At 43.0% G+C, this 23285-nt stretch overlaps 2 protein-coding genes and 1 pseudogene across 2 annotated transcripts; 2 read left to right on the plus strand and 1 right to left on the minus strand.

Annotated features, from left to right (window-relative positions):
* The first annotated feature begins 164 nt into the window (after window positions 1-164).
* On the plus strand, window positions 165-1100 carry LOC127051074 (olfactory receptor 1019-like). Its single transcript, XM_050952951.1, has one exon. The coding sequence runs from the start codon at window positions 165-167 to the stop codon at window positions 1098-1100; it is 936 nt and encodes a 311-aa protein (XP_050808908.1).
* A 5612-nt stretch (window positions 1101-6712) lies between these two features.
* On the minus strand, window positions 6713-7651 carry LOC127051071 (olfactory receptor 1020-like; annotated as a pseudogene).
* Window positions 7652-19213: 11562 nt separating this feature from the next.
* LOC127051076 (olfactory receptor 1020-like) lies at window positions 19214-20146 on the plus strand. Its single transcript, XM_050952953.1, has one exon. It carries the CDS (start codon window positions 19214-19216, stop codon window positions 20144-20146), a length of 933 nt encoding a protein of 310 aa, XP_050808910.1.
* Window positions 20147-23285: the final 3139 nt, after the last annotated feature.

The raw sequence follows: 23285 nt of genomic DNA on the forward strand, positions 1-23285 counted from the left end.
AATCTCGATATGGTCTAGTCACTACAGTGACCCAGAGAAGCATAGGTTATATTTAATAGTTATAATATCTTCAGACTTGTGCACTGACTAAAGGCCTTATTTGTCTCCTCCTTCAGTATACACCTAACATTTCTCACCTGCCAAGGACAGTGCATCTGGGATAAATGGGAGAGAGAAATCACACTCTGGTGACTGAGTTCATCTTGTTGGGATTCACAGGCAACCTGAAGCTGCAGGTCACCCTCTTTGTAGTGTTTCTGTTGATCTACTTGCTGATTCTAATGGGGAACCTCACCTTGGTCACCTTAATCAGGACTGACTCCCGACTTCACACCCCTATGTACTTTTTCATCAGCAACCTGGCCCTGTTAGATGTTGGCTACTCCACCATCATAATTCCCAGCATGCTGATGACCTTTGCAGCAAGGAGCAAGGTCATTTCATTAACTGGATGCACTGTGCAGCTTTTCTTCTTCATCATCGCCATCTCTTGCGAATGCTGGCTGTTGAGTGTGATGGCGTATGATCGCTTCACGGCTATCTGCAGCCCATTGCTCTACACCATCATCATGTCTAAGCGGTTCTGCGTGCTGTTGGTGCTGGGGTCGTACTTCATGAGCTGTCTGAATTCAATAGTGCAAACTGTATTTATATTCCGTTTGTCCTTCTGTGATGCTTATATCAATCATTTCTTCTGCGATATGCCCCCTCTTGTGAAGCTGTCCTGCTCTGACACCCGCATCACAGACATTGTTCATTTCACCTGTGCGACGATGCTGGTATCAACTACCATCCTGATTATCCTCATCTCCTATATATACATCGTGGTCACTATCCTAAGGATCAACTCTGCTAAGGACCAACGCAAAGCCTTCTCCACCTGCGCCTCCCACCTGACGGCTGTCACCATCTTCTATGGAACTGGCTCTTTCATGTATTTACAGCCTAGTTCAAAGTCTTCCATGGATCAGGACAAAATCATCTCTGTGTTTTATACCCTGATGATCCCCATGCTGAACCCCCTGATCTACAGCCTGAGGAATAAAGAAGTCAAAGAGGCCTTTAGGAGGATAAGAGAGAGGAAGGTTTTTTCTCTGTAAATGCAAATACTGGATATGACTTTAATTCAATAGAGGGAAGAAAAGGCAGGGAGTGATTTCTCTGTATTGTTAGCTTGATTTCTGTGAATAACCCAGTGTGCGCACCTTCCATGAAAAGGAAGAAAGGAAGATAGATTTTCCCAGAGCCACTGACCAGAGACGGGAGGGGTGGGCAATGGAGGCAGACCATGGGCTCTGGTGACTTAAAAGGGTCCAGGGCTCCCCGGGCCACTGCTGCTGCCAGGGTAGTACCAGCAGGAAGCTCCCTGCCACTTTTAAGTCACAGTAGTGGTGCAGTGTGATGTGTCAGCTCCCTGCCACTTTAAATCACAGTGATTTAATCACTGGCTGGGCCAGCAGCAGAGTGGGTACCCAGAGCTGCCAATGGGTGTGGTGTGGGTGCAAAAGAGGCAGCGGTAATCACTGCTGGAGCCCCAGGTGGCACTGGCCAGGCAGCGCTCAAGGCATCTCGGGGTGGGGGCTAGCTCCCAGCCCTGCCCCTTCTGCCTCAGGCCTTGCCCCTTCCGGGGGCCTGGAGCCTCCCTCACACACAGTTTCCCCAGGGGCCCAGCAATTCTGTCAGCAGCCCTGGATTTTCCAAAGAGCTCGGCACCCAACAACCACCAGAAGGGCACCTCAGGGAGTACGCAGATGGTCACAGCAGATCAGCTCTCAGTCAGGCACCAGTTTGTGCTAAGGACACATTGCCACCCCTAGGTGCTCAAAACCCGTGAGTCAAATCCTAAAATTGAGAGTGGTTGAAAAAGGCATTCTCTTTTTTTATTTTTATTTTTTTTAAATCTCTCTACTTCTTGAACCTTTGAGTCCTTTCAACCACTTAATATTTGGGTGAACTCTCGTCGTGTGTACCGGCTTTTCCTTCCAGGATTTGAGTTAGAGAAAAGGACTTGTCCCAATGAGCCAAGCTGAAGCATTTTAAACCCACTTTTATAATGCCAGGCCATTCTGTGCCACCTTCTCCCTACTCGGCAATAACCCTTTTTCTATCATGGACATCCACATGTCATTTATACTTGATGGTTGCTTGGTTGCCTAAAAGATTGACAGTAGTTTGTTTCACTAAAGTTTCTAAGGGAAACCTTCCAATTAAGCCTCATAATATGAAGTAAATTACTTCCACAGAGTTATACAGCTGAGAATTTGGCCTAGTCTACACATCTAGAGCTGCAATTTGTTTAGGTGGTTGATTTCTTCTTAGAGGAGACAGTCTGCTTTGTAGACAGCTGTCAGTTCTTCCTGGATTATTGGGTACTCACTCCACTTTGGCTGGACTGGGCTTGAGGTTAGTCAAGGTTTTATTAAATAGCACTTCCTTATCATTTCTTCTGTGATGTGCCCCCCAGCCTGAAGCTGACCTGCTCTGGCACTCACATTGCAGACATTGTTCATTTCACCTGTGCCGCTATGGTTGTAACATCTCCTCTCCTGATCATTCTCATCTCTTACATGTACATTGTGGTCACTCTTCTAAAGATCAAGCCCACGAAGGGCAGGAGCAAAGCCTTCTCCACCTGCAGCTCCCATCTGATGGCCATCACCATCCTCTATGGAACAGGCTCTTTTATATATTCACAGCCCAGCTCAAAGTACTTCATGGAAAAAGACAGGGTCACCTCTGTGTTTTATACTCTTGTGATCCACATGCTGAACTCCTGGATCTACAGCCTGAGGAACCAGGAGGTGAAAAAAATGGAGTCCCGTGCCACGTTAAAGACTAACAAATTTATTTGGGCATAAGCTGACGAAGTGGGTTTCAGCTTACGAAAGCCCAAATAAATGTATTAGTCTTTAAGGTACCACAGGACTCTGGTTGTGTTTGCTGAAGCAGACTAATACGGCTACCCCTCTGAACAGAGGTGAAAGAGTCTTTGGACGATGATAGAAAAGAAGGTTTTTCCTTGGTGTAAATGTTAGACATGGTGTTTAATCAATAAATGGGATCGAGAAGGAAAAGTGAGTTTTCTGTGTCGTTATCTTTATATGAATAACCAAATATGTTTCTTTCATTACAAAAAAAAAAAACCTAATGCCCAGATTTTTCCAAAAAGCTCTGTATCCAATAGCTAACTTTTCAGAACCCTAGCAAGTGAGTAGATTTTCCAAAAGTCTCCGCTCCCACTTAGGGACCTAAATTATTCATTTGGGACCTGTACTATTTATCTCAGTGTTGAGTGCTGACCACTGCTATAACTCGGGCTTCCTAACTGCGATGTCTAACTGAAAGCCCAGCACCTCTGAACATCTGCCTCCAATTGTAGGTGCTGCTGGACGCATTGTACTGTCTGTCCCGAAATGTACACTCAAAGCTTTCTCCTCTTTTGAGGTGTATTGCCAGTTTGGAAAGATTTCCCATTTTACCAGACTAGAGCTCTTACAAATAAAGGTCTCAGTTCTGGAAAGCCCTTAAGTACGTGCTCGCACCAATCTCTATCTAATGAAACCATTAAGTATATGATTGACATTGATCACGTGATTAAATCCCATTGATTTCTGGGGGATTTAAGCACACTCTTAAATGATTTCCAGAAGCGAAATATTTGCCTAAAATGGGAGCAGAATCTTTAAAAAAACAACAACAACAACAACAAAACAAAAAAAATCACAACCAACCATTCAAAGGCTTTGATCCTAGGACTTAAAGAAAGAATCACAACAACAGAGGACTTAGATCAGGCCTGATCAGTAATTACCTTAGCAGAATCCATGTCACATGGCAAATGACCATTTCCAAGAGACGTGTTGACTGGATGAAGGCCAGGCCCCATTGTGTACAGCCAGGTCAGAGGCACAATAGACAAACCAGATAGTTACCAGGCAGAATGCAATGGGTTGGGATTAAGATGTTTTATTTTTTTTCTTCAGAGATGTCTAAAAACCTGGCGTTGGAGTGGCAAAAATGGCTGAAGATCAGGGTTGAGAGACACTGGCAGACTCAAGGGTTCAGAATAGGGCTGCAATAGCATAGAGTGATGGGGTGACTGGATGAAGGCCAGGCCCCATTGTGTGTCCAGCCAAGTCAGAGGCATGATAGACAAACCCATCTCGCAAAGTTCTTACATCACTAAATGCGGCAGGAATAGTTATCAGAGAAGAAACATTTGTCAATGTTTGTGCAGCTGGCTCTTATAACACAAAAATTTGGAAATAGGAAACCTGTCTAACAGATAGAATCATGAACCAGCAATGCAAATTACCTTTTGGTAACTAATAGAAAATAGATGCATTCAACTCATGCAGGCAAAATATATTAATGAAAGCATGGAATTTGTTTGTTGTTGCAGCTATAAGTGCAATTAAAAAGGAGATGTGATATAACCACAATAAGAAATTAGTGAATAGGTATAGTACATTGTATTTAGAATGTTTTATATTCATGTTGAAACTGTACTGTTGTTATATGTTGTAATCTTTGCATGACGCTTGCTCTGTATACAGCAGCGGAATTCAACATGGCTATAGAAACACATTCAACTTGAGATCCTTTAGGTATTCTCTTATGCTTGGCTCCTGCAACCATCTATCTATCTATCTATCTATCTTAGTTTTATAGTGTTAGCCAATATCATATACAATATTATATACAACAGTATGTAAGTTTATACAAGTATGAATTGTATTCATCTTAAGATCTTCCAAAACTATTTTTACTTATGTTATGCTATTTAGCCATGGGGAGATGTGAACTATTGTAATCTCAGAGAACAAGGACAAGACAAATAATTTTGCTAACACCTCACTAACGTGTGTTTTATTACAAGTTTTTGCTGGTAGAGGATACTTCTAAGATATTCCCAACTTCTCAAATATAGTGGTCAAGGTATAGATAATAAACTAGTGATACATGTTGTCCTGTTTACTTTCCAGCTTGTGCAAGCCTAGCAAAAACATTCAAAAACATGTCAAAGGGTAAAAGATTAAAAAAACCTCAACTCTAATATAGATAGAGACAGAGTGAAGCTGAGATTTTCAGGCAGTCTGACCTCTGCACTGTTACCATGCAGATGACTTGGTAATATATGCAGTCTTTCTTTCTCTGTTATGCTGCATTTGTCTGTTACTAATAATCTTTTATTCCTAAAAGTTGATTAAGCGGAGACATTTGGCATTATTGAATTCAGTCAAACCTGTAACACATGGTAATGATTTAGAGCTGAACTCAGTGTGCCTTAAAAATCAAGTGCACAACTCCCACTGATTTCAGTGATGCAAATAAAACTCTTAAAGGGGGTGGGGAGAGTGAATTCTCTGAGCTTGTCCATTTTACAAATGATTTTTATTTACCCATCTTGCACAAATATCTGAAGAGCTAAATTCAGTTTGGGCCAGTAAATGCAGCAAAATGAAATTTCCTGTCTCGGTTACATGACATGACATGTCCCATTTTTGGATGGTATCTGTGCCATTAATAGTTTCTCTGTTTATACCTTGGAAATGATTTAAAGTGATGCTTTAAAATGTCATGAGATGGGAAGATGGATAAACTTAAATGCTGGTCTGTCCCTTAGGTAAGATCCATTTTGATAGTGATAGCTATGGTTTCCATGTATTTGTCTGGCACATTTCATCCACTAAAGGATCTCGGAAGATGTCACGGGAGTCATATGCACATTATTTCCCTCACTGTTTTATCACAGTTGCCTCTGTGCTGAGTCCGTTCTTGGCTAATGCAATGTAGCCAACATGAGACGTGTCAAGAGTTAACAGTTGAGTTGCCTCTCTGAACTCTCTTTGGCCAAATCCATGGAGGACTGGTGCAAAGCCTCCTCCACCTGCATCTTCCACCTGGTGGCCATCACAGTGTTCTTTGGTATTCACAATGTTTTGGGCACTCCCTCACATGTTTGGCCTCTTGCCTTCACCTGTCCTGGGATGGAATCCCCAGACTCTTCCACTCTTAGGTTATCGCCTCCTGTGTATCTACAGGGGCTTCTCATCTGGTCCATCTTGGTGTGGGGCCTGCCAGTCTTCCCTTCGGGAGCTGTGATGAGTAATTAACACAGTGACCAGCTTTCTTAAAAAAACACACACCTGTGTTTCATCTTAACAGCAAAAATACAGCACAGCATGGGAGCAAAAGGATTTTCAGAAGTAAATCAGTCTATGTGCACAAGTGTCTCACCTAAGGCTTAAGAACCCCCGGGGAGATTAGCAAGTGCCTTCTGCTGGTCCCATGGCTATGTCAGCCTACAGTCTCTCAAACAGCATCTGACAACTGCCCCACGCTCTCTAGAAATTTACTTTTTAACTATTCCATATCCTTTCACTCTATTCTCATCTGTACAGGGGCTGATCTGCACTGAAAACTGACATCAGTGTAGCTACATCCCTGGGGGCCAGTTCTTCAGGCTGCCTGCCTGGTGTGCTGCTGGAGGTGGGTTGGGGGGAGGTGATTGCCTGAATAACCAGGATCTGGGATCTCTCTGACTTCCAGAGAATTACTCAATATCATCCCATATTGTCCTGAGTTAGGATGATTCTTTTTTTTTTTTTGAAATCTCAACATTTTCCATAGGAGAGAAATTCCATTTTCAGGCCAGCTCCTGTCACTTCTATTTATTATTAAATCATGAAACTCAGCCTCTCAGTTAGATTCAGTGAGGAAAAAATTTCTGGTCTTTTGTCTTCCTCAAGGCATCCTTCACCTCCTTGTTCCTCAGGCTGTAGATCAAGGGGGTTCAACATGGGGATCACAAGCGTATAGAACATGGACACCACTTTGTCGTACTCTGATGAGTTGCTGGATGTGGGTCGTGAGTACGTAAAGAACAGAGTCCCATACAGTATTGACACAGCAATAAGGTGGGAGGCACAGGTGGAGAAAGCTTTCCGACTGCCCCGGTTGGACCGGATCCGCAAGATGGCCACCATGATAGAAACATAGGAAACAAGGATGATCAGAATAGTACTTAATGCAACAATGACGGCAAGGAGGAAATGCATAGTGTCACCCATGTGAGTGTCAGAGCAGAAGAGATTCTGGAGTAGGGGGGGTCACAGAAAAATTGATCAATGATATTCTGACCACAGAAGGACAGGCTGAACAAAGAGCCTGCATGCACAATGGCATTAATGGAGTCATAAATATATGATGCCGCTACCAGCTGAACACAGACTTTCCTGGACATAATGCGCATGTACATCAGTGGCTTGCATATAGCTATGAAGCGATCATATGCCATCACAGCCAGAAGCAAAGCCTCAGAGTTCACGCAGAAGGCTTGAAAGAAAAATTGCGTGACACACCCAGCAAAGCAAATGACTTTCCTCTCTGCTAAGAAGTTCACCAGTGCCTTAGGGGCAATAATGGAAGAGTAAGTGATGTCTCCAAAGGACAAGTTGCTGAGGAAAAAATACATGGGGGTGTGTAGCCGCGTCTCGATTCTGATTAAAGAGATCATGCTGAGGTTCCCCACTAGACTCATGGTGTAGATAAACAAAAACATCCCAAAGAGAACAGCTTGCAGCAATCGACTGCCTTTGAATCCTAGAAGGAAGAACACCGACACTCCAGTGTGATTGCCATGCACCATATATTCCAGATTCTGTTGGGGTAAAAGAAAGAAACACAGCCAAGGTAAAGCGTATGATTCAAGATTAACCGAATGGGACTGGGAGGTGGATACCACCATTGTGAAATACAGTAGAAAGCCAAGATACAAAAGCCAAGTCTTGCTGTTCTGGTTGGGTGACTTTTGCAAACTTTAACTAATTTCATGTGAGTCTTTATAATTGCCAAGATTTTACTCCTTTTGAAGGAAAATAAAATAAAATAGAAAGATCACTTCAGAATTTTCAGTCTGCATCCCTAGCAGGCAATGGCAGTTACTAATATCTCTTCATGACATTGTATGGCTTGGCATCATTTGAAAAGATGTAGGGAAAGTAGAAAGGAACCAAAGAGGAGTGTCAAAGGGATGGAATGCAAGCCGTGTGAGCAGAGGCTGAAGGAACTGGATATGTTTAGTTTGGAAAAGAGGAGATTAAGGACGGACACGGTAGCAGTCTTGAAATAGTTGAGACATGGCTATAAAAAAATTGGAGAAAAGTTTTTTCTCTCTTACCACAGAGGGCAGGACAAGAGGCAGAGGGTACAAACTCCAGCACAGCCAGTTTAGATTAAACCTCAGGAAAAGCTTCCTACCTGTCAGAGCAGTAGGACAATGGAAGAAACCTGCCAAGGGAGGTTGTGGAAGCTCCTTCACTGGAGGTTTTCAAAAGGAAGCAGGATCACCATCAGTCTTGGGTTAGTCAGACACAACAAACACTGCATCTTTGCTGGGGGTTAGACTAGAACACGACCCATGTGGTGCCTTCCAACTCTATGGTTCTATGATTCTCTGAACTCTGCAACAATCTGATATAGAGCAAAAAGGTGGATGAAGTGTTTGAAAACCAGCCTTATATTGAAGCATTAGCACTCTTCCATAATTAAATCGTCAGTTAGGAATATTCATTAAGGATATATTCATGACAAGTCAACCAAATCTCACATTTGAAATTAAGTCCCAGAGTAAATTCCACAAAGACAATTCTTTTGGAGATAACTAAGTTAATATTCGCAGAGGGGGTGTTTACATAACTAAAGGAGGTATGAATGAACAGCAGAGGTCAACAAAGAGAGGCTGTAGTTAAACCATGGTTGAAAGTAGTTCTCACACTTGTTCTGGCCCCTGGCACTGGCATGGAACTGGCATAACTCAGCGGGGAATCAGAAGCAACACAAGTGGGTTTGGAAACATCACCATTCAGGAGAGAAACAGCCTACTGAACAGTGATACAAATAAAACCCTTCTTTCTCTCTCTCTCTCTCTCTCTCTCTCTCTCTCTCTCTCTCTCTCTCTCTCTCTCTCTCTCTCTCATGTTCACTATGGCAATATCTGATCACCCTCCCACCTCGCCTGGTGTCAGAGCCCAGACTTCAACCTGAGCCTGAATGTCTACACAGCTATTTTTTGCGCTATAGCGCAAGTCACACAAGGCAGAATCAATTGACCTGGCCTCTAAGACTCTCTGCAATGGGTTATTTTTCCTTTCTGCAGTGTTGACATACTTTGAAGCTCTGTAAATCTCTCTCATGTACCCAGAGTGCATGGAGACAGTGGAAGTTGGACTAGATGACCATATGGTCCCTTCTGACCTTAAAGTCTATGAGTCTATGAGGACCAACCTTTCTTTCTCCGAAGATATTTTGAAAGGAGAGACATTAAGCAGCTTCATAGTGAATACACACCCGATAGCCACCTAGAACTCCACAATGAGTTGCCCCAGTAGCAGGTAGTGTCGGTCAGACAGCGTCCAGGGAGACGTTTCCTTGGGATCCAAGTGGGTCCAAATGTGCTTGTTCTTCCACTTCAAGCTAATGAGAAAAATCTGAAATATACACGAGCTTTTTATTTTCATTCCATTATCCCTTTGTATCCACCCTGAACCCGCAAGACCTTCCGTAGGAGCAGAGACTGCTGTGTTGGGGGAAGCCAGTGCTGCCCGTTCTGTACAGAACCTTCTTTCAACAGAGAGAGACCATCTCTCTTTAGGGCTGCCAATATAGTATATTTCACAGCAGAAAACCTGCTCAAAGAAGTTTAAAATGAAAACATTTGTTGTTCAAAAGCATGAACCTTATTTAAAAAAAAATAAAAATCCCTTGCAACTTGATTCCTGGCAAACAAGGAGTATTTTTATCTTACTTTTTCCTTTTTTTTCATTTGAGGAGCGTAAACAATAACTTAGCTCATTACAGCACATTGGGCCAGATGCTTAGTTGGTGTAAATCATCACAGCTCTATTGTGGTCCATACTGCTATGACAATCAGCAACAGCTGAGGGTCACAAGCCCCATATATGAACCTGTCAAAAAAAATCACATGCTGCATTCAGGGTATTTTAGGCTTTTTATCCCATTTTACTGCAAATTATACAATGAGAGATAATCAAGACAACATTTTGGTGGCAAAAGAGTCACCATTTTGAGAATGGGAGGGGGACTGTTTCTCATTGAAAAGAATGGATCTGGGTGTATTTACCAGGTAGCTGAAGAAAAGCAAACATTTATTTTACTCACGTTAGTCTTTGTCCTATTATATTAAAGCTGCCTGTTGCAAGAGAGACATCTCTCTTTCTTGGATTCAAAAGAAGTAATTAGAGGCAGGGAGTATTTATTTGTTCTGCTTGCATTTGGAGACAGAATCCCTTAGAGCTGTCAATCTCACACCTGGCACAAAGGGCCTCATTAAAATGCCCTTTAGGTCACATGGGAGCAGTGGCTAGTGGGATGCCAATCTGTTGGCTTCTAACTTTCTCAAGTTCTTTGAAGCACTGATGCTGCTCTCCATCCCTTTCCCCTGTTTTATGCATTCCATAAATCTAAACCTTCCCCCAGAAAGAATTGCTTCCAGTCAGCAGTAAATATTTACTGAAAATGCATTTTCTGTTACATTTACTGAATTATTTTGTAATTGCTGAGAAAATAAGAATTGAGTAATTCATGACATTGGTATTTTGAGAGCCCAAAAACAGAAACTTTATAAGCAGTTACCAGGTAGAATGAAATGGATCAGGATTAAGATGCTTTTTTTTTTTCCCAGAAATGTCTAAAAGCCTGGGACTGGAGTGGCAAAAATGACTGAAGATCAGGATTGAGGGTCACTGGCAGACTCAGTGGTTCAGAAAGGGCTGCAATAGCAGAGAGTGATGCATAGAGTATGGGATGAAGGGCATGGCTGGGGGCATATCTCACCCTATATAAGCAATAATGTGTGCATCTCTCTAGCTGTGATGATGAAATGGAATTTAAAAAATACCAAGATAAGCATGTCAAGATAGGGACTAGCAACTTGTGATTCTACTACAGAAAATCATTCCTCATTTATCTACTATAATTCTTTCATTTTGCTGACAAAAGAGTGAATATGAGAGGAACCATCTGACATAATATACTTGGATTTTCTTTGACAAAGTCCCTCACATGAGGATATTAAGGAAGTTAGGTAGACATAGAATATGAGGCAAAATGCTGTCACAAATGAGAAAATGGTTGTGCAACAGAAAACAAGTGCCAGATCCTCAGAGATATCTAGCCTCCTAACGTCCGTTGATTTCAGTGGAAATTAGGAGCCTACCTACCTTTGAGCATCTGGGCCAAAGAGTGGAATAAACCATCAATTTCAACACAGCAACAGGTAAAATATGGGTTGATACAATGTTCCGCATTAGGACTGGTGGTGTTTCAAATATTTATTAATGATCTGGTACAGGGGGCGAGCCGTGAGGTGGCAAAATTTGCAGATGACATGGAATTGCTTTGGTGAGTCCAGGCTGGGGAATGAGAGAAAAAACTTCAGAGGGACCTAGCTGAGAGTTGGGGGAATAAGCAGCTCAGTGGCAGGTAAAATTAACTGTTGATAAAGGATTTGAACAGCTCACGCACAATTCTGTGTTCTAAGGTCAGTAGCTGCCAGTGAAACATTTTCTGGTGTTACTGTGGAGAGCTGAATGACAAATTCTCCCCAGTGAAATGGAAAGTTGGCAAATTCAGACCTGAACCATGGAAATACTGGTGCTTGTCACAAAACAGGGGAGTTTTTACACAGTAAATTATTTGTTGTTGGGTTTTTTTTTAAAGAAAAAATTAAACCCCAGAAATGTTCAGCCTAAAACTTTTGGCTGAAAACCAAAAATGTCTATTTGCCCTGCAGCCTTGGGGGAGCTGTTATGTGGATGTCTCGTGTTGCAATTCTCCTCAAAGAGCTCGGGGGTGTCTGGCAGGATTGTATCTCCCATTGTTCTGATACTGGGGTGCCCAGCCTATGTCCTGCAGTCCATATATGAGCCGCCAGAGCATTTTGTAAGGTCTGCAGCCTGCTTCAACACAATCTACTGACAGCCAATTCAGGGGCTCTGAAACAATTTTTATAATGGGGCTGCTGGAAGCCATTGAACCAAACTGTAAACCCTGTATATGATGGAAACCACTTCAAGCCAGGGGGTGCAGCAGCAGCACCCCTGGGTCCAGCACCTAGGGGCCAATTCATTAGTGTTTTGGTGCCATGTTTACATCATTTTAATTTACACATGTGTGTAAATAGACAATCGTGTACATAGAAACAATCCAAAGACACATGAAACAAGCTGAACTTAAAATATAAATCAACATCAGCGACTTTAAATCTTATTAAAATGTGTAGAATCTGCTTGACCCCCAGTGTTTCGTTCATGTGGCCCACCTGTGTAATAAGGTTGGGTACCACTGTAACCTGATCCATTAAGCTAATTTCTTATGGCCCAAATCCTTGGGAGTTAGGTGCCCAAACACTGTTGAGGCTCGGGGCCTATGTTCCTATATGCAGCCATAGTCAGGAAAGCAAAACTAACATGTCAGACTGCCTAAGGGATAAGATAGATTTACAGATTTTAAGGCCAGAAGGAACCATTATTATAATTATATATTACAATGAATATTGAGCAGCACTTTTTGTTTAAAGGTCCTCTCTTCTATAAGCTTAAACATCCGATTGCTTCTTTGGATTAGATTTTCTGTTCTACGTCTCTGTTGAACCAAGAGCATTTCCAAGCAGCGTGTTAGAGCAACGTGTGTGACCCCTGAGTCTGAACTCATATGGCTAACCAAAACCACTGCCAGTGTCGTAATCGCTAAAGGGCAAGTTTTAGCACGCTAGCTCGAGAGGAGCTAAAGTGAGTCTGCCTAACCGGGTTGGGAGGCGAGCTCCCAGCTGCAGTAAAGAAATACTCTGTGTGACTTAAAGCTAGGTCCACTTAATGTAAAGGTGTTTCACACTTAAAACACTACACTGTAAACACGACCTGCACTGATGGGAGGGAGTCTCTTGTTGGGGTAGGCAATCCCCCTTCTCGAGAGGCAATAGCGAGGTTGACAGAAGAATTCTTCCTTTGACCTAACACTGTCTACATAGGACCTTAGGTTGGCCTTACTGCATTGCACAGGGATGTGGATTTCTGATGTAGAGCAGGCCTAAGATACAACCATACGCTGTGAGTTTATTCCCCTTCTTGGGGAGAAGTCATTGCCTGATAGGCTTTAGGGAAGAGGAATAGCAGAAAGGATATTGAAATGATATTTCCTGAAAAATGGAACTGAGGTATGTGTAGGCTGCATCTGGAAGCGTGCTTCCTAGAGCAGACAGACAGACACAAGTAAAGTTGTGCTATTTGATATAACATTATATAATAGAATATTTTAATTATATTAAATATCATGTTTAATATGTTATAACAACTAGTTTTGTTTCAACTTTTATAACAAAATTATTTGACATTTTCAGAGGAACTGGTAATGAATCTGTGAACAACCATCCTCCATCCTTCTGGCTCCATGGTATGTCTATCTCACCTATGTCATGGGCCAAACTGTGCTCTTGGTTTTCTCTGTGTGAATCAAGCGTAATTGCAGTAAAGTCAGTGGAGTTCCTCTGGATTTACCCTACTGTAGCCAAGGGTAGAATTTGATCCAGACAAAACTGGCCAACTTCCCAGTGGATGTAAGTCAGAATATCTTTGTTGACCTATATGGGGCTATGTTGATTTATACTTGATGAGGATCAGGCCCTATGACAGAGTTATCTGAGTGTCTTTAGCTGTCATTTGGGGTTTTAGGCTTAAAAGCAGGAAACGCTCCTTTAGTTTTGAGTCTATTTCACAACCTATTCTTGGAGAGAAGGGCTTCTCTATGTGAAGCGTATCCATATTTCTGCAATGAGCACATCCCTTTGAAAGAGGAAAAAAGAGTAAACAAAACACCCAGCAAATCCACAAGTGATTCTTCCTAGCTCCCGGGAGAGATGAGGGACATTTTGATGATCCCATCAGTGCCTGGCTAGAGATTCAGAGCTCTGAGATGCTTCAGGGACTTTGCACTAATATGCCACTAAACCAGATATAAACTGTGATACAGCATGGCCAGAGGGCAGCAGGAGAGGGTTAGAAGGGAGCCTTATTCCCTGTAAGGGGAAGAAAGTTTGCTATAGATTAACTAGAGCACCTGACACCAATTAGAGCACCTGCAGTCAGTCACATGATAAAAAAAACCCTGCTTCAATCAGACAGTGTGGGAGTTGGAGCAGAAGGGATTGGTGCTGGAGCAGAGAACAGTTTGGAGGAGTTGGAGCAGAGAAGATTGGTGTTGGAACAGAGAACAGTTTGAAGGAGTTGGAGCAGAAAGGATTGGTGCTGGAGCAGAGAACAGTTTGAAGGAGTTGGAGAAGAGAAGATTGGTGTTGGAACAGAGAACAGTTTGAAGGGAAGCAGAGGAAAGTTTGGAGGAGTGCTGCGGTGGGCTAAGAAGTCCATGACCCTAGGTACAGGGGCACCTGGTTTGTGCAGAGGAAGGGCAGGAAGCCCCCACAAGCTGAAGGGCAGGAGAGGGAAGTAGCCCAGGGGAAGGAACTGCCAGTTCAAGTGGTTCACCACTATCCTCAGGGCCTCTGGGCTGGGACCTGGAGTAAAGGGCAGGCCCAGGTCCCTCCCTCTCCACTCCCCTCCTCAAGGACACTAGTGGGGCAATTAATAGTCCAATTCAGGGGCAAGAAATGGCACCCTGAACCCCACCCCAAAGAAGAGAAAATGCGAGACCCATCATAATAGTGCTGGCAATTTGCCACAAAACCTATCCATCATCCTGATGTGATCCATTTGGAACTGAGAAGCACAGTAGAGGCAAATTAGATCATTTATTTTGGATGTGGGGGGAAAAAATCTCTTTCATTTCAAATTTCTGCAAATGGCTGCATCATTAGACTGATCCACTCAGAACTAAGATTTTTTTGGTACAAATGATTTTGGTTCTTTGCCCTTTTCTAGCTCAGCATAAGTTATACTTAAAAGGGAACCCAGCTCTTGAAAGTAGTCCATAGACAGAATGCAATAATGAGGTAAGTATGTGAGGTTTTGAGATCAGTTCTGGCATCTGCAAATGATAAAGGGAATATTGTAGAATAATAAAAGTGTGTTGTGTGGCAATAATATTGGATTTTTCAATGATGTTCAATCTGGAAATGAGGGGACGGGCAGGTGGAAGGACAAATATGTTTGTTTTAAATTCTCTGAAGTATCTTTTATGCTGGACGATAGCTGCCCTACAGACAGAAGTGCTCACTGGCTTTTGCCAAAGCCCACTGGTCAGTGGCAGTTCTTCTGGTGAGTTCAGTGGGTTTTGGATCAGGTTCCTATCTGCTGAGATGCTACTGTTTGGTTCCGAGTGGCGCGGGATTTCCCAGCACACCACCACCTCAGGAAGGGATGGAGGTGTGATGCCTGCCAGGGAGAGAATTGTCCAGGTTGTCAGCTACCAGCAGGTTGCAGCTGAACCAGAGGCAGACCCCGCCCTAGGGAGCAGACTGAAATGTGTCCCAGGGAGAAGCCCAGAGGAGGGTAACGGGATCTCAGAAACCACTGGGGTGGGTGAGGGTTCCTGTGACTCTGTAACACAGGAAGGCAGGAGGCTTCCAAGCATGGGAGGGGCTGAGAGTGGCTCCTTTCCAGCAGAAGGCAACACACCCTCAGGATCAAGGGCAGGAGAGGGGTTGTCACTGATTAAGGAAACTCTTTCAGTTGTTAGCTGGCAGAGTTTTGAACCTGAACAACGGATGGACCCCTTCCGAGGAAGCACAGAGAAATGTGTCTTAGCAGGGCACACAGACAAGGGAACTGGGGAGGAATAGTGAAAATACAGGAATGTCTCCTCACTGGTCTCTTGGGAAAAGATGCCCAGGACCGAATGGCCGAGTTAGCATCTGTGCACCCAGGCACTCAGGCCATGGCCCAGGTTTTGAGAGGGAACCGTGTGACCGACTTCCTGGACTTCTCAGGGACAGAGAAAGGGGTGGCAGAGGATACCCCAATCCAGGTCCCAGCTTTTCAGGATGCTATTTCTGATAAGTTTTTGGAAAGTATCTGTGTCCCTTTGCATCAAGATGCAACTCCAATGCCTGTGATAACAGAGGAGCTGAGACCAGGAAATTGCCAGGTGGTAGTTTGTGAGAATTGAAATGACCTGACTGATGTGGGGGAGCTGGGTTTTCCACCAGCAGGGGTGGCTCTAGACATTTTGCCGCCCCAAGCATGGAGGGTCCGCTGGTCCCGCAGGACCAGCAGACCCTCTGCAGGCACACCTGTGGGAGGTCCACCAAAGCCGCGGGACCAGTGGACCCTCCGCAGGCAAGCCACCGAAGGCATCCTGCCTGCCGCCCTAGTGGCAACCGGCAGAGCGCCCCCCGCGGCTTGCTGCCCCAGACATGCGCTTGGAGCACTGGTGCCTGGAGCCGCCCCTGTCCACCAGGCTGGTGAGACACGGAGAGCAGTGATGGGAAAGATGCTGGGAAAAGGTGACTCTGATCAAAATGTAGACACTCTTAGCCCTGACAGCAGAGACCACAGCCCTCAAGGAAAAGAGGGGAGGGAAGGACTCAGTGCTGGGAGGGGAAAACACAGGGTAACCTCAAAAAGGGAACTGGATTTTTTGCATATGTACAGTCTTGGGGTTGGGAAACTGTTCCCCAAAGGGCCAGCAACATGTACAGCCGTTGGTGAGCAAATGTAGCCTGAATCAGAAAGTAACAAGAAGTTGTCCAGGAGAGACCAGTTTGAGCACACAACACATATCCCAGGAGAAAGGAGAAAGGAATATTTATGTACACAGATTGTTCAGCATGTATTTTTTTTATTTGTCAAAGACTTAAAACAAAAATGCTCTCAAAATATTAAAGTGCTTGATTTACAGATCCTCAAGCTATTCCAGTTTATGTCATCTCAGGATCTAGCTCCGCCAGTCCTGATTACAAAAGATGTACATCTTTTTCAGGAGATCAGGGGAGGGTACGTTTGTGTCCGGATGTGTTTTGAGATGGCTGAGTTGTTCACTGCACTTGCATTTGCTGTTTCGATGTGGATTGTGTTTCTACTCATCTATTAAGGCATCTAAAGCTGGCACAGATGTCTTTTAGATCTTTAAAGTCTAAAGACAATGAATAACATATGGGAGGCACAGGAAACTGCAGTGGAAAAAGCCTAAGCTAGGACAAGGATATTCAGAGGCGGGCTAGGAAGTCAGACATAAGGATGTTCCCATGGCTGAGGTGCTAATCCTGGACTTGGTAAACCAGGATTCAACTACTTGTTCTGTCAAAGACTTCCTGAGTGATCTTCACAACTTGCTTTATCTCATTGTGCCACAGTTTCCCAACTGTGAAATGGAGATGGTCGTAATTCCCAACCTCACAGGGGTGTAATAAGGCTAAAAACATTAAAGGTTGTGAGGTGTGCAATTGTCATGCTACTGAGAGCAGGTGAATGCCATGGATGGTGGATGCCCATCTCTTACTTAATTTCAAATGGATCAGTACATCTAATTTTCATAAATTGTTTTGAACAGCCCAGATGAGATGCTTCAAACAGCAGCTCCACGCTGGTCTGAATGCATTGGATTTTATGTAGGGTTTAAACACAAAGCAGAACTGGGTTTGGGTAGAGTTTGGCTGATTAGTTAATGTAAACACTTTATTTTTTCAAAGATCACCTCCGGTTTAATTTGCTGGTCATTCTGCACTTCCATAGGTCCTTCAGTACATAGTTATCCAACACTGGGTAATGTGACATGCCATTCCACAGTGAGTCAAATCTTAAGCAAAGGCCCAGCCGTTTATTAACTGCCCTACCTGGAAAGTCATGAAAATGTGGCTGAACTAGGTATGGCTTTAGGTTAAAATCCATCTTTTCCCTATAAAGTTTTGTGCAAATAATAGCTCTTGTCTTTAGACTGACTGGAACCAGGGGGCTATCAAGTAGCTAGATATCTGGCTTCTTTTAATTGCAAACATGAAAACTTCAGGAACAAACAGGGAGGACAATTGCATCTCTCATATTGCATTTTTGCACGTTAGGTTGCTGTGCAAGTATATTGAGTACTGATACTGTGGGGAGCTGAAAAAATAACCTCCATTGAGGTAAACCAGGAAGAATGGATGTGCCCTTTGCAGGATCTAGACTGTCAGGACAGCAAAATCCACAGAAAAACGGTATAGCACTAATTGCAATCCAGACTCTCACAATGTGGCTATTTGTCCTGTCTCTGTTGGCCAGAACATGAGCAGAGCTTTCTGAGACTGCTGCTGCCTTCTAGTTGATGATCCTGGTTATTTTGCTTAAACAACACAGGCCTGTGCTTTGTGACTCTGCTTTTAATATTCTGATTTGGTGCACTGAAAAATCCCATATTTAATGTTTTGTTAAAAAAAAGGAGGATGTGTTTTCCCCTCCTCTTAGTTGACATAAATTTATAATTGTTAGTTGCCTTGAAAATATCTTATCAGTTAGCTCAGAAAGTTGAAATACATGGAATACTACTTTTCATCCCTTTGCACTCCTTTAGCTGTCAATATCAAGTTTTAACATTTTCTTAAAGGGCCTGCTCCAAAGTGCACTGTAGCCAATGGAAAAACTGCCTTTGGCTTCCATCAGTATTGGTTCAGACATTCATAGAGGGAGTGGGAACACTACCCACCAAGGAAGTAGGAAAATATGAATGTTTTTCTATGCAAAATTGCAAGATTAAATTAAAAACAAACAGTCAAAACCAATTTTCATTCAAATTGTCCATGGAAAATTTCAACTGTTTGCCCTTCCACCCAACAATTATAATTTAATTAATTGGGAATGTTGCATGGTCTTTCATGGGAGCTGTAGTTCAAGTTCCTCGTGTACCCATTCTCTTCTATAGGTAGGGCTCACTGCTTGGACTACATTTCCCGTAGTGCACAATTCACAATCAAAATACTTCTGATTTCAGACAAAATGTATTAGATTACACCAAACTATTTTATATTATTTCCCCATGAAAACATGGAATTTTCCAAGGGAAATGAAAAAAATAAAAACCCATTTTCCAATTTAGCTTTACACATTAGTCCCCTATTAAATATTCTGTTTCGTATCTCATTTCTGTGACAAGTGATAACACCAACTTTACTGTACATCAGAGGAGTCATTGGAGATATTTTGAAATACTCATTGTTCTATCCTCTCATTTGTCCCTTCTTTGGTCGCAGAGAGCATCTACAGGATAAATGGCACTAGGGAATTATACCACAGTGACTGGCTTCATCCTCCAGGGAATAACAGAAAATCCAAAGCTGCAAATCATCCTCTTCATGGTATTCTCCTTCATCTATTTCTGTACCCTGGTGGGGAATCTAGGGATGATCGTGTCAATCCGTGTTGATCCCCGACTCCACACCTCCACGTATTTTTTCCTCAGCAGCTTGTCTTTCTTAGATATTGGCTACTCCTCTGTGATTGCCCCAAAGACGCTGGTAATCTTTTCCACAGAGACTAAAGACATTTTTTTTTCAGGGCGTGTATTTCTGTTTTTCTTCCTCTCTCTCTGTGCCAACACCGAGCTTTGCCTCCTGGCTGTGATGGCCTACGATCGCTTTGTAGCCATCTGCAACCCATTGCTTTATCATGTTGTTATGTCCAGGAGAGTCTGCATCCAGTTGGTGCTGGGCTCTTATCTCTATGCCTTTGCCATTGCAATCACCCACACTAGTTCTTTGTTTTGTCTGTCCTTCTGCCACTCCCATGTCCTCGATCATTTCTTCTGTGACATCCCCCCTCTCCAAAAGATCTCATGCTCCAACATTCGCATCGATGAGCTGGTGCATTTCACTTTTTCAGCTATAGCAACCATTGTCACCATTATGATCATCCTTGTCTCCTACACATGTATCATCTTTGCCATCCTGAGGATCCGCTCTGCTGAGGGCAGCCACAAAGCCTTCAACACCTGCGCTTCCCACCTGACGGTCGTTGCTATGCTGTATGGGACTCTCTTCTTTATGTATCTGTGCCCCATCTCCAGCGACTTAGCAGATCAGGATAAAGTGTTGGCTGTGTTCTATACCCTGCTGAACCCCCTGATCTACAGCCTGAGGAAGAAGGAGGTGAAGGATGCCTTAAGGAGAATGATATATCAGAAAATTATTCCTTGCTATATGTAAATATGGGGACTTTTTTACTGATCAGTATTGGAGCACAGGCATGAGCTAGTTCTAAGTCATTACGTCAACATGCAGAAATATCCTTAATTATGTGATATACAGGAGAAGACAGTAAAGAAATGGAAACTTGAGCCAGATAATTCAGGAAGGCGTAATTTCACTTGATAACAATGTCCAGTAACAGTGTTGTAGCTTTTCCATTATGCATTGTTATGTGATGTCTGCAAGGATAAGTATCTTCCTCATTGGTTTCATTTGCTACCAAACTGTGTCAGCTAGTGTATCAAGAAACACAAAGAGATGATACCAAGAATTTAATTTCTTCAGTTTGCCACTCCTGTCACCTCAGCACTATCATAACCTTAGTCCCAGATTTGGACCTTAGCGTCCAAAATATGGGGGTTAGCATGAAAACCTCCAAGCTTAGTTACCAGCTTGGACCTGGTACTTGCTGCCACCACCCAAAAAATTAGAGTGTTTTGGGGCACTCTGGTCCCCCTGAAAAACCTTCCCTGGGGACCCCAAGACCCAAATCCCTTGAGTCTCACAACAAAGGGAAATAATCCTTTTTCCCTTCCCCCCTCTCTGTTCCCAGTCCTGGAAACAAAAATACTTTCCTATTCCCCCAGAGGGAATGCAAAATCAGGCTAGCAATCCAACACACAGATCTCCCCTTGATTTCTTCCTCCCACCAATTCCCTGGTGAGTACAGACTCAATTTCCCTGAAGTAAAGAAAAACTCCAACAGGTCTTAAAAGAAAGCTTTATATAAAAAGAAAGAAAATTATATACAAATGGTCTCTCTGTATTAAGATGATACAATACAGGGTCAATTGCTTAAAAGAATATTGAATAAACAGCCTTATTCAAAAAGAATACAAATCAAAACACTCCAGCACTTATATTCATGCAAATACCAAAGAAAAGAAACCATATAACTTACTATCTGATCTCTTTGTCCTTACACTTAGAAACAGAAGACTAGAAAGTAGAAACTGCTTCTCCAAAGCTCAGAGAAAGCAGGCAGACAGACAAAAGACTCAGACACACAATTCCCTCCACTCAGAGTTGAAAAAATCCGGTTTCCCGATTGGTCCTCTGGTCAGGTGCTTCAGGTGAAAGAGACATTAACCCTTAGCTATCTGTTTATGACAAGCACCCACACCCCACACCAACCATCACTTTACAAAGAAATAAAGTACATTGTATATGTGGAGGTATATTTGTAGATAGACTGACAGATTGATGGTTATGCACAGGGCTGGATGCATAGCTAGACAGATTGATGTGCGGATAGATAGACAAAAATCATTTTACATACACATGCAAGAAGAAGGATGACCCATTGGCCCACCTAAGGCTAATGAGGTCTCAGTTCAAGTTCCTGCCATGTGACCTTGATTAGGTCACTAAGAACTAGTTTTTCAATGTGGGTTAGGTGCCTTTAAGAATCTTGATCTCATGGCTTGTCTACAAGTAAAATGCTACGGAGGCACAGCTGTATTCCTGAAGTGCTACAGTGTGGGCACTACCTATGCTTATGGAAGGGGTTCTCCATTGGTGGAGATAATCAATCTTCCCAAGACGCGATAGCTAGGTCAACAGAAGAATTCTTCCTTGACCAAGCACTGTCTACACTGGGGATTGGGTCGGCACAGCTATGTCTCTCAGGGGAGTGGATTTTTCTAATTAAAATTCCTAGTGTAAAACGGGCCTTAGTCTCTCTGGGCCTGACATTTCCGGCTGTAAAATGGGAATAAGGGCACGTCCCTATCTCACAGGTGGGTAAGTACATTGAAGATTGTGAGGTGCGCGGCTACTGATAAGATCACATATTGCACCAAAGTAGCCACCTCGCTGTATACTTACTGGTCTACATTTGAAAAGTGAGTACTGATTTTGAATGCTTCCATTTTTCAGTTCCCAACCTGAGACCACTTCCCAGGACTGGATTATCAGGCAGCACTGAGCACCTGCCCTCTAAAATCTTTCTAAGAGGTCTCAGCTTGGGCACCTAAAAATGGAAACACCCAATACTATTAGCAGAATGAGAACTCAGCTATAGTTAAGGACAGCTTTCTGTTTAACTGTGGTGTAGCTTTTAGAGCAGTTAGAACAGTCAGATTGCCTCACAATTTGTTGTGTCTCATGGGGGCATGGGGCTCTGCTATAAACCCAATTTGGGGCCATTTGATCACAGAGTTCCTGAAATACAGCTCCTTCCCCCAAACAGCTTCTCTTAAAATTAACAGATTCTATACTTCCTCATACCCAACATTAAATCTACAAACTGCTCTTGTCTCCCACCTCACGACTGACAATACCCATGACAAGAAAAACCCGCTGCCCTGCTCCTGACATAACCTACATTGTTTGGTATTGGAATGATGTCAATAGGAACCTCAAAGGACACATACACCTGTCAGGGATGGTCCAGATAATACTTGGTCCTGCCTCACTGAAGAGGACTGGACTAGATGGACTATTGAGGTCCTCTCCAGTCCTATATTTTTATGATTTATATCAGGAGTTCTCAACCTTTCCAGACTACTGGACCCCTTTCCAGAGGTGGATTTGATCTTATGTACCCCCAAGTTCCATGTCACTTAAAAACAACTTGCTTACAAAATTAGACATAAAAATACAAGTGTTGCAGCACACTAGTACTGAAAACTTGCTTCCTTTCTCCTTTTAATCATATAATTATAAAATAGATTGCAACTCTCCCGTTGAGAAACACAGATATAGTACTGTCGGAGAAAAACTCAGTTCTCGCTTTTTGTTTGGGTGCAGCAAAATCAAATACTTTATTCTAACTCCAGCAATTGCAATAGAGGGAGGGAGTGCCCTAGGACACTGGGTCACCCCAGTCCCGGACAGGTCTCTCAACAGGTAAACAATTACAGCAATCATTTATACCTTTGTTACAGACAATAACAAGCAATAATACAGACAATAATGAGCAACAGCTGCATTTTGTTTATACATAGGCTATCCTGCTATCTTATTTGCCCCATGTTGGGCTCCAGTCTACATATTTAATTATCAGTGCAAGGTCGTGATAACTTTTTACACAGTTCTTTCCTACTCGCCTTACACAATTCTCGCTTCTACAAATCTCACGTCATTAGGGTTACAA

This window comes from Gopherus flavomarginatus, chromosome 5 (assembly GCF_025201925.1).
Source record: "Gopherus flavomarginatus isolate rGopFla2 chromosome 5, rGopFla2.mat.asm, whole genome shotgun sequence".
Taxonomy (NCBI): domain Eukaryota; kingdom Metazoa; phylum Chordata; order Testudines; family Testudinidae; genus Gopherus; species Gopherus flavomarginatus.

Excerpts from the sequence above, each read along its gene's own strand:
- LOC127051074 (XM_050952951.1), top strand. The coding sequence starts at position 165 with ATGGGAGAGAGAAATCACACTCTGGTGACTGAGTTCATCTTGTTGGGA.
- LOC127051076 (XM_050952953.1), top strand. The coding sequence starts at position 19,214 with ATGGCACTAGGGAATTATACCACAGTGACTGGCTTCATCCTCCAGGGA.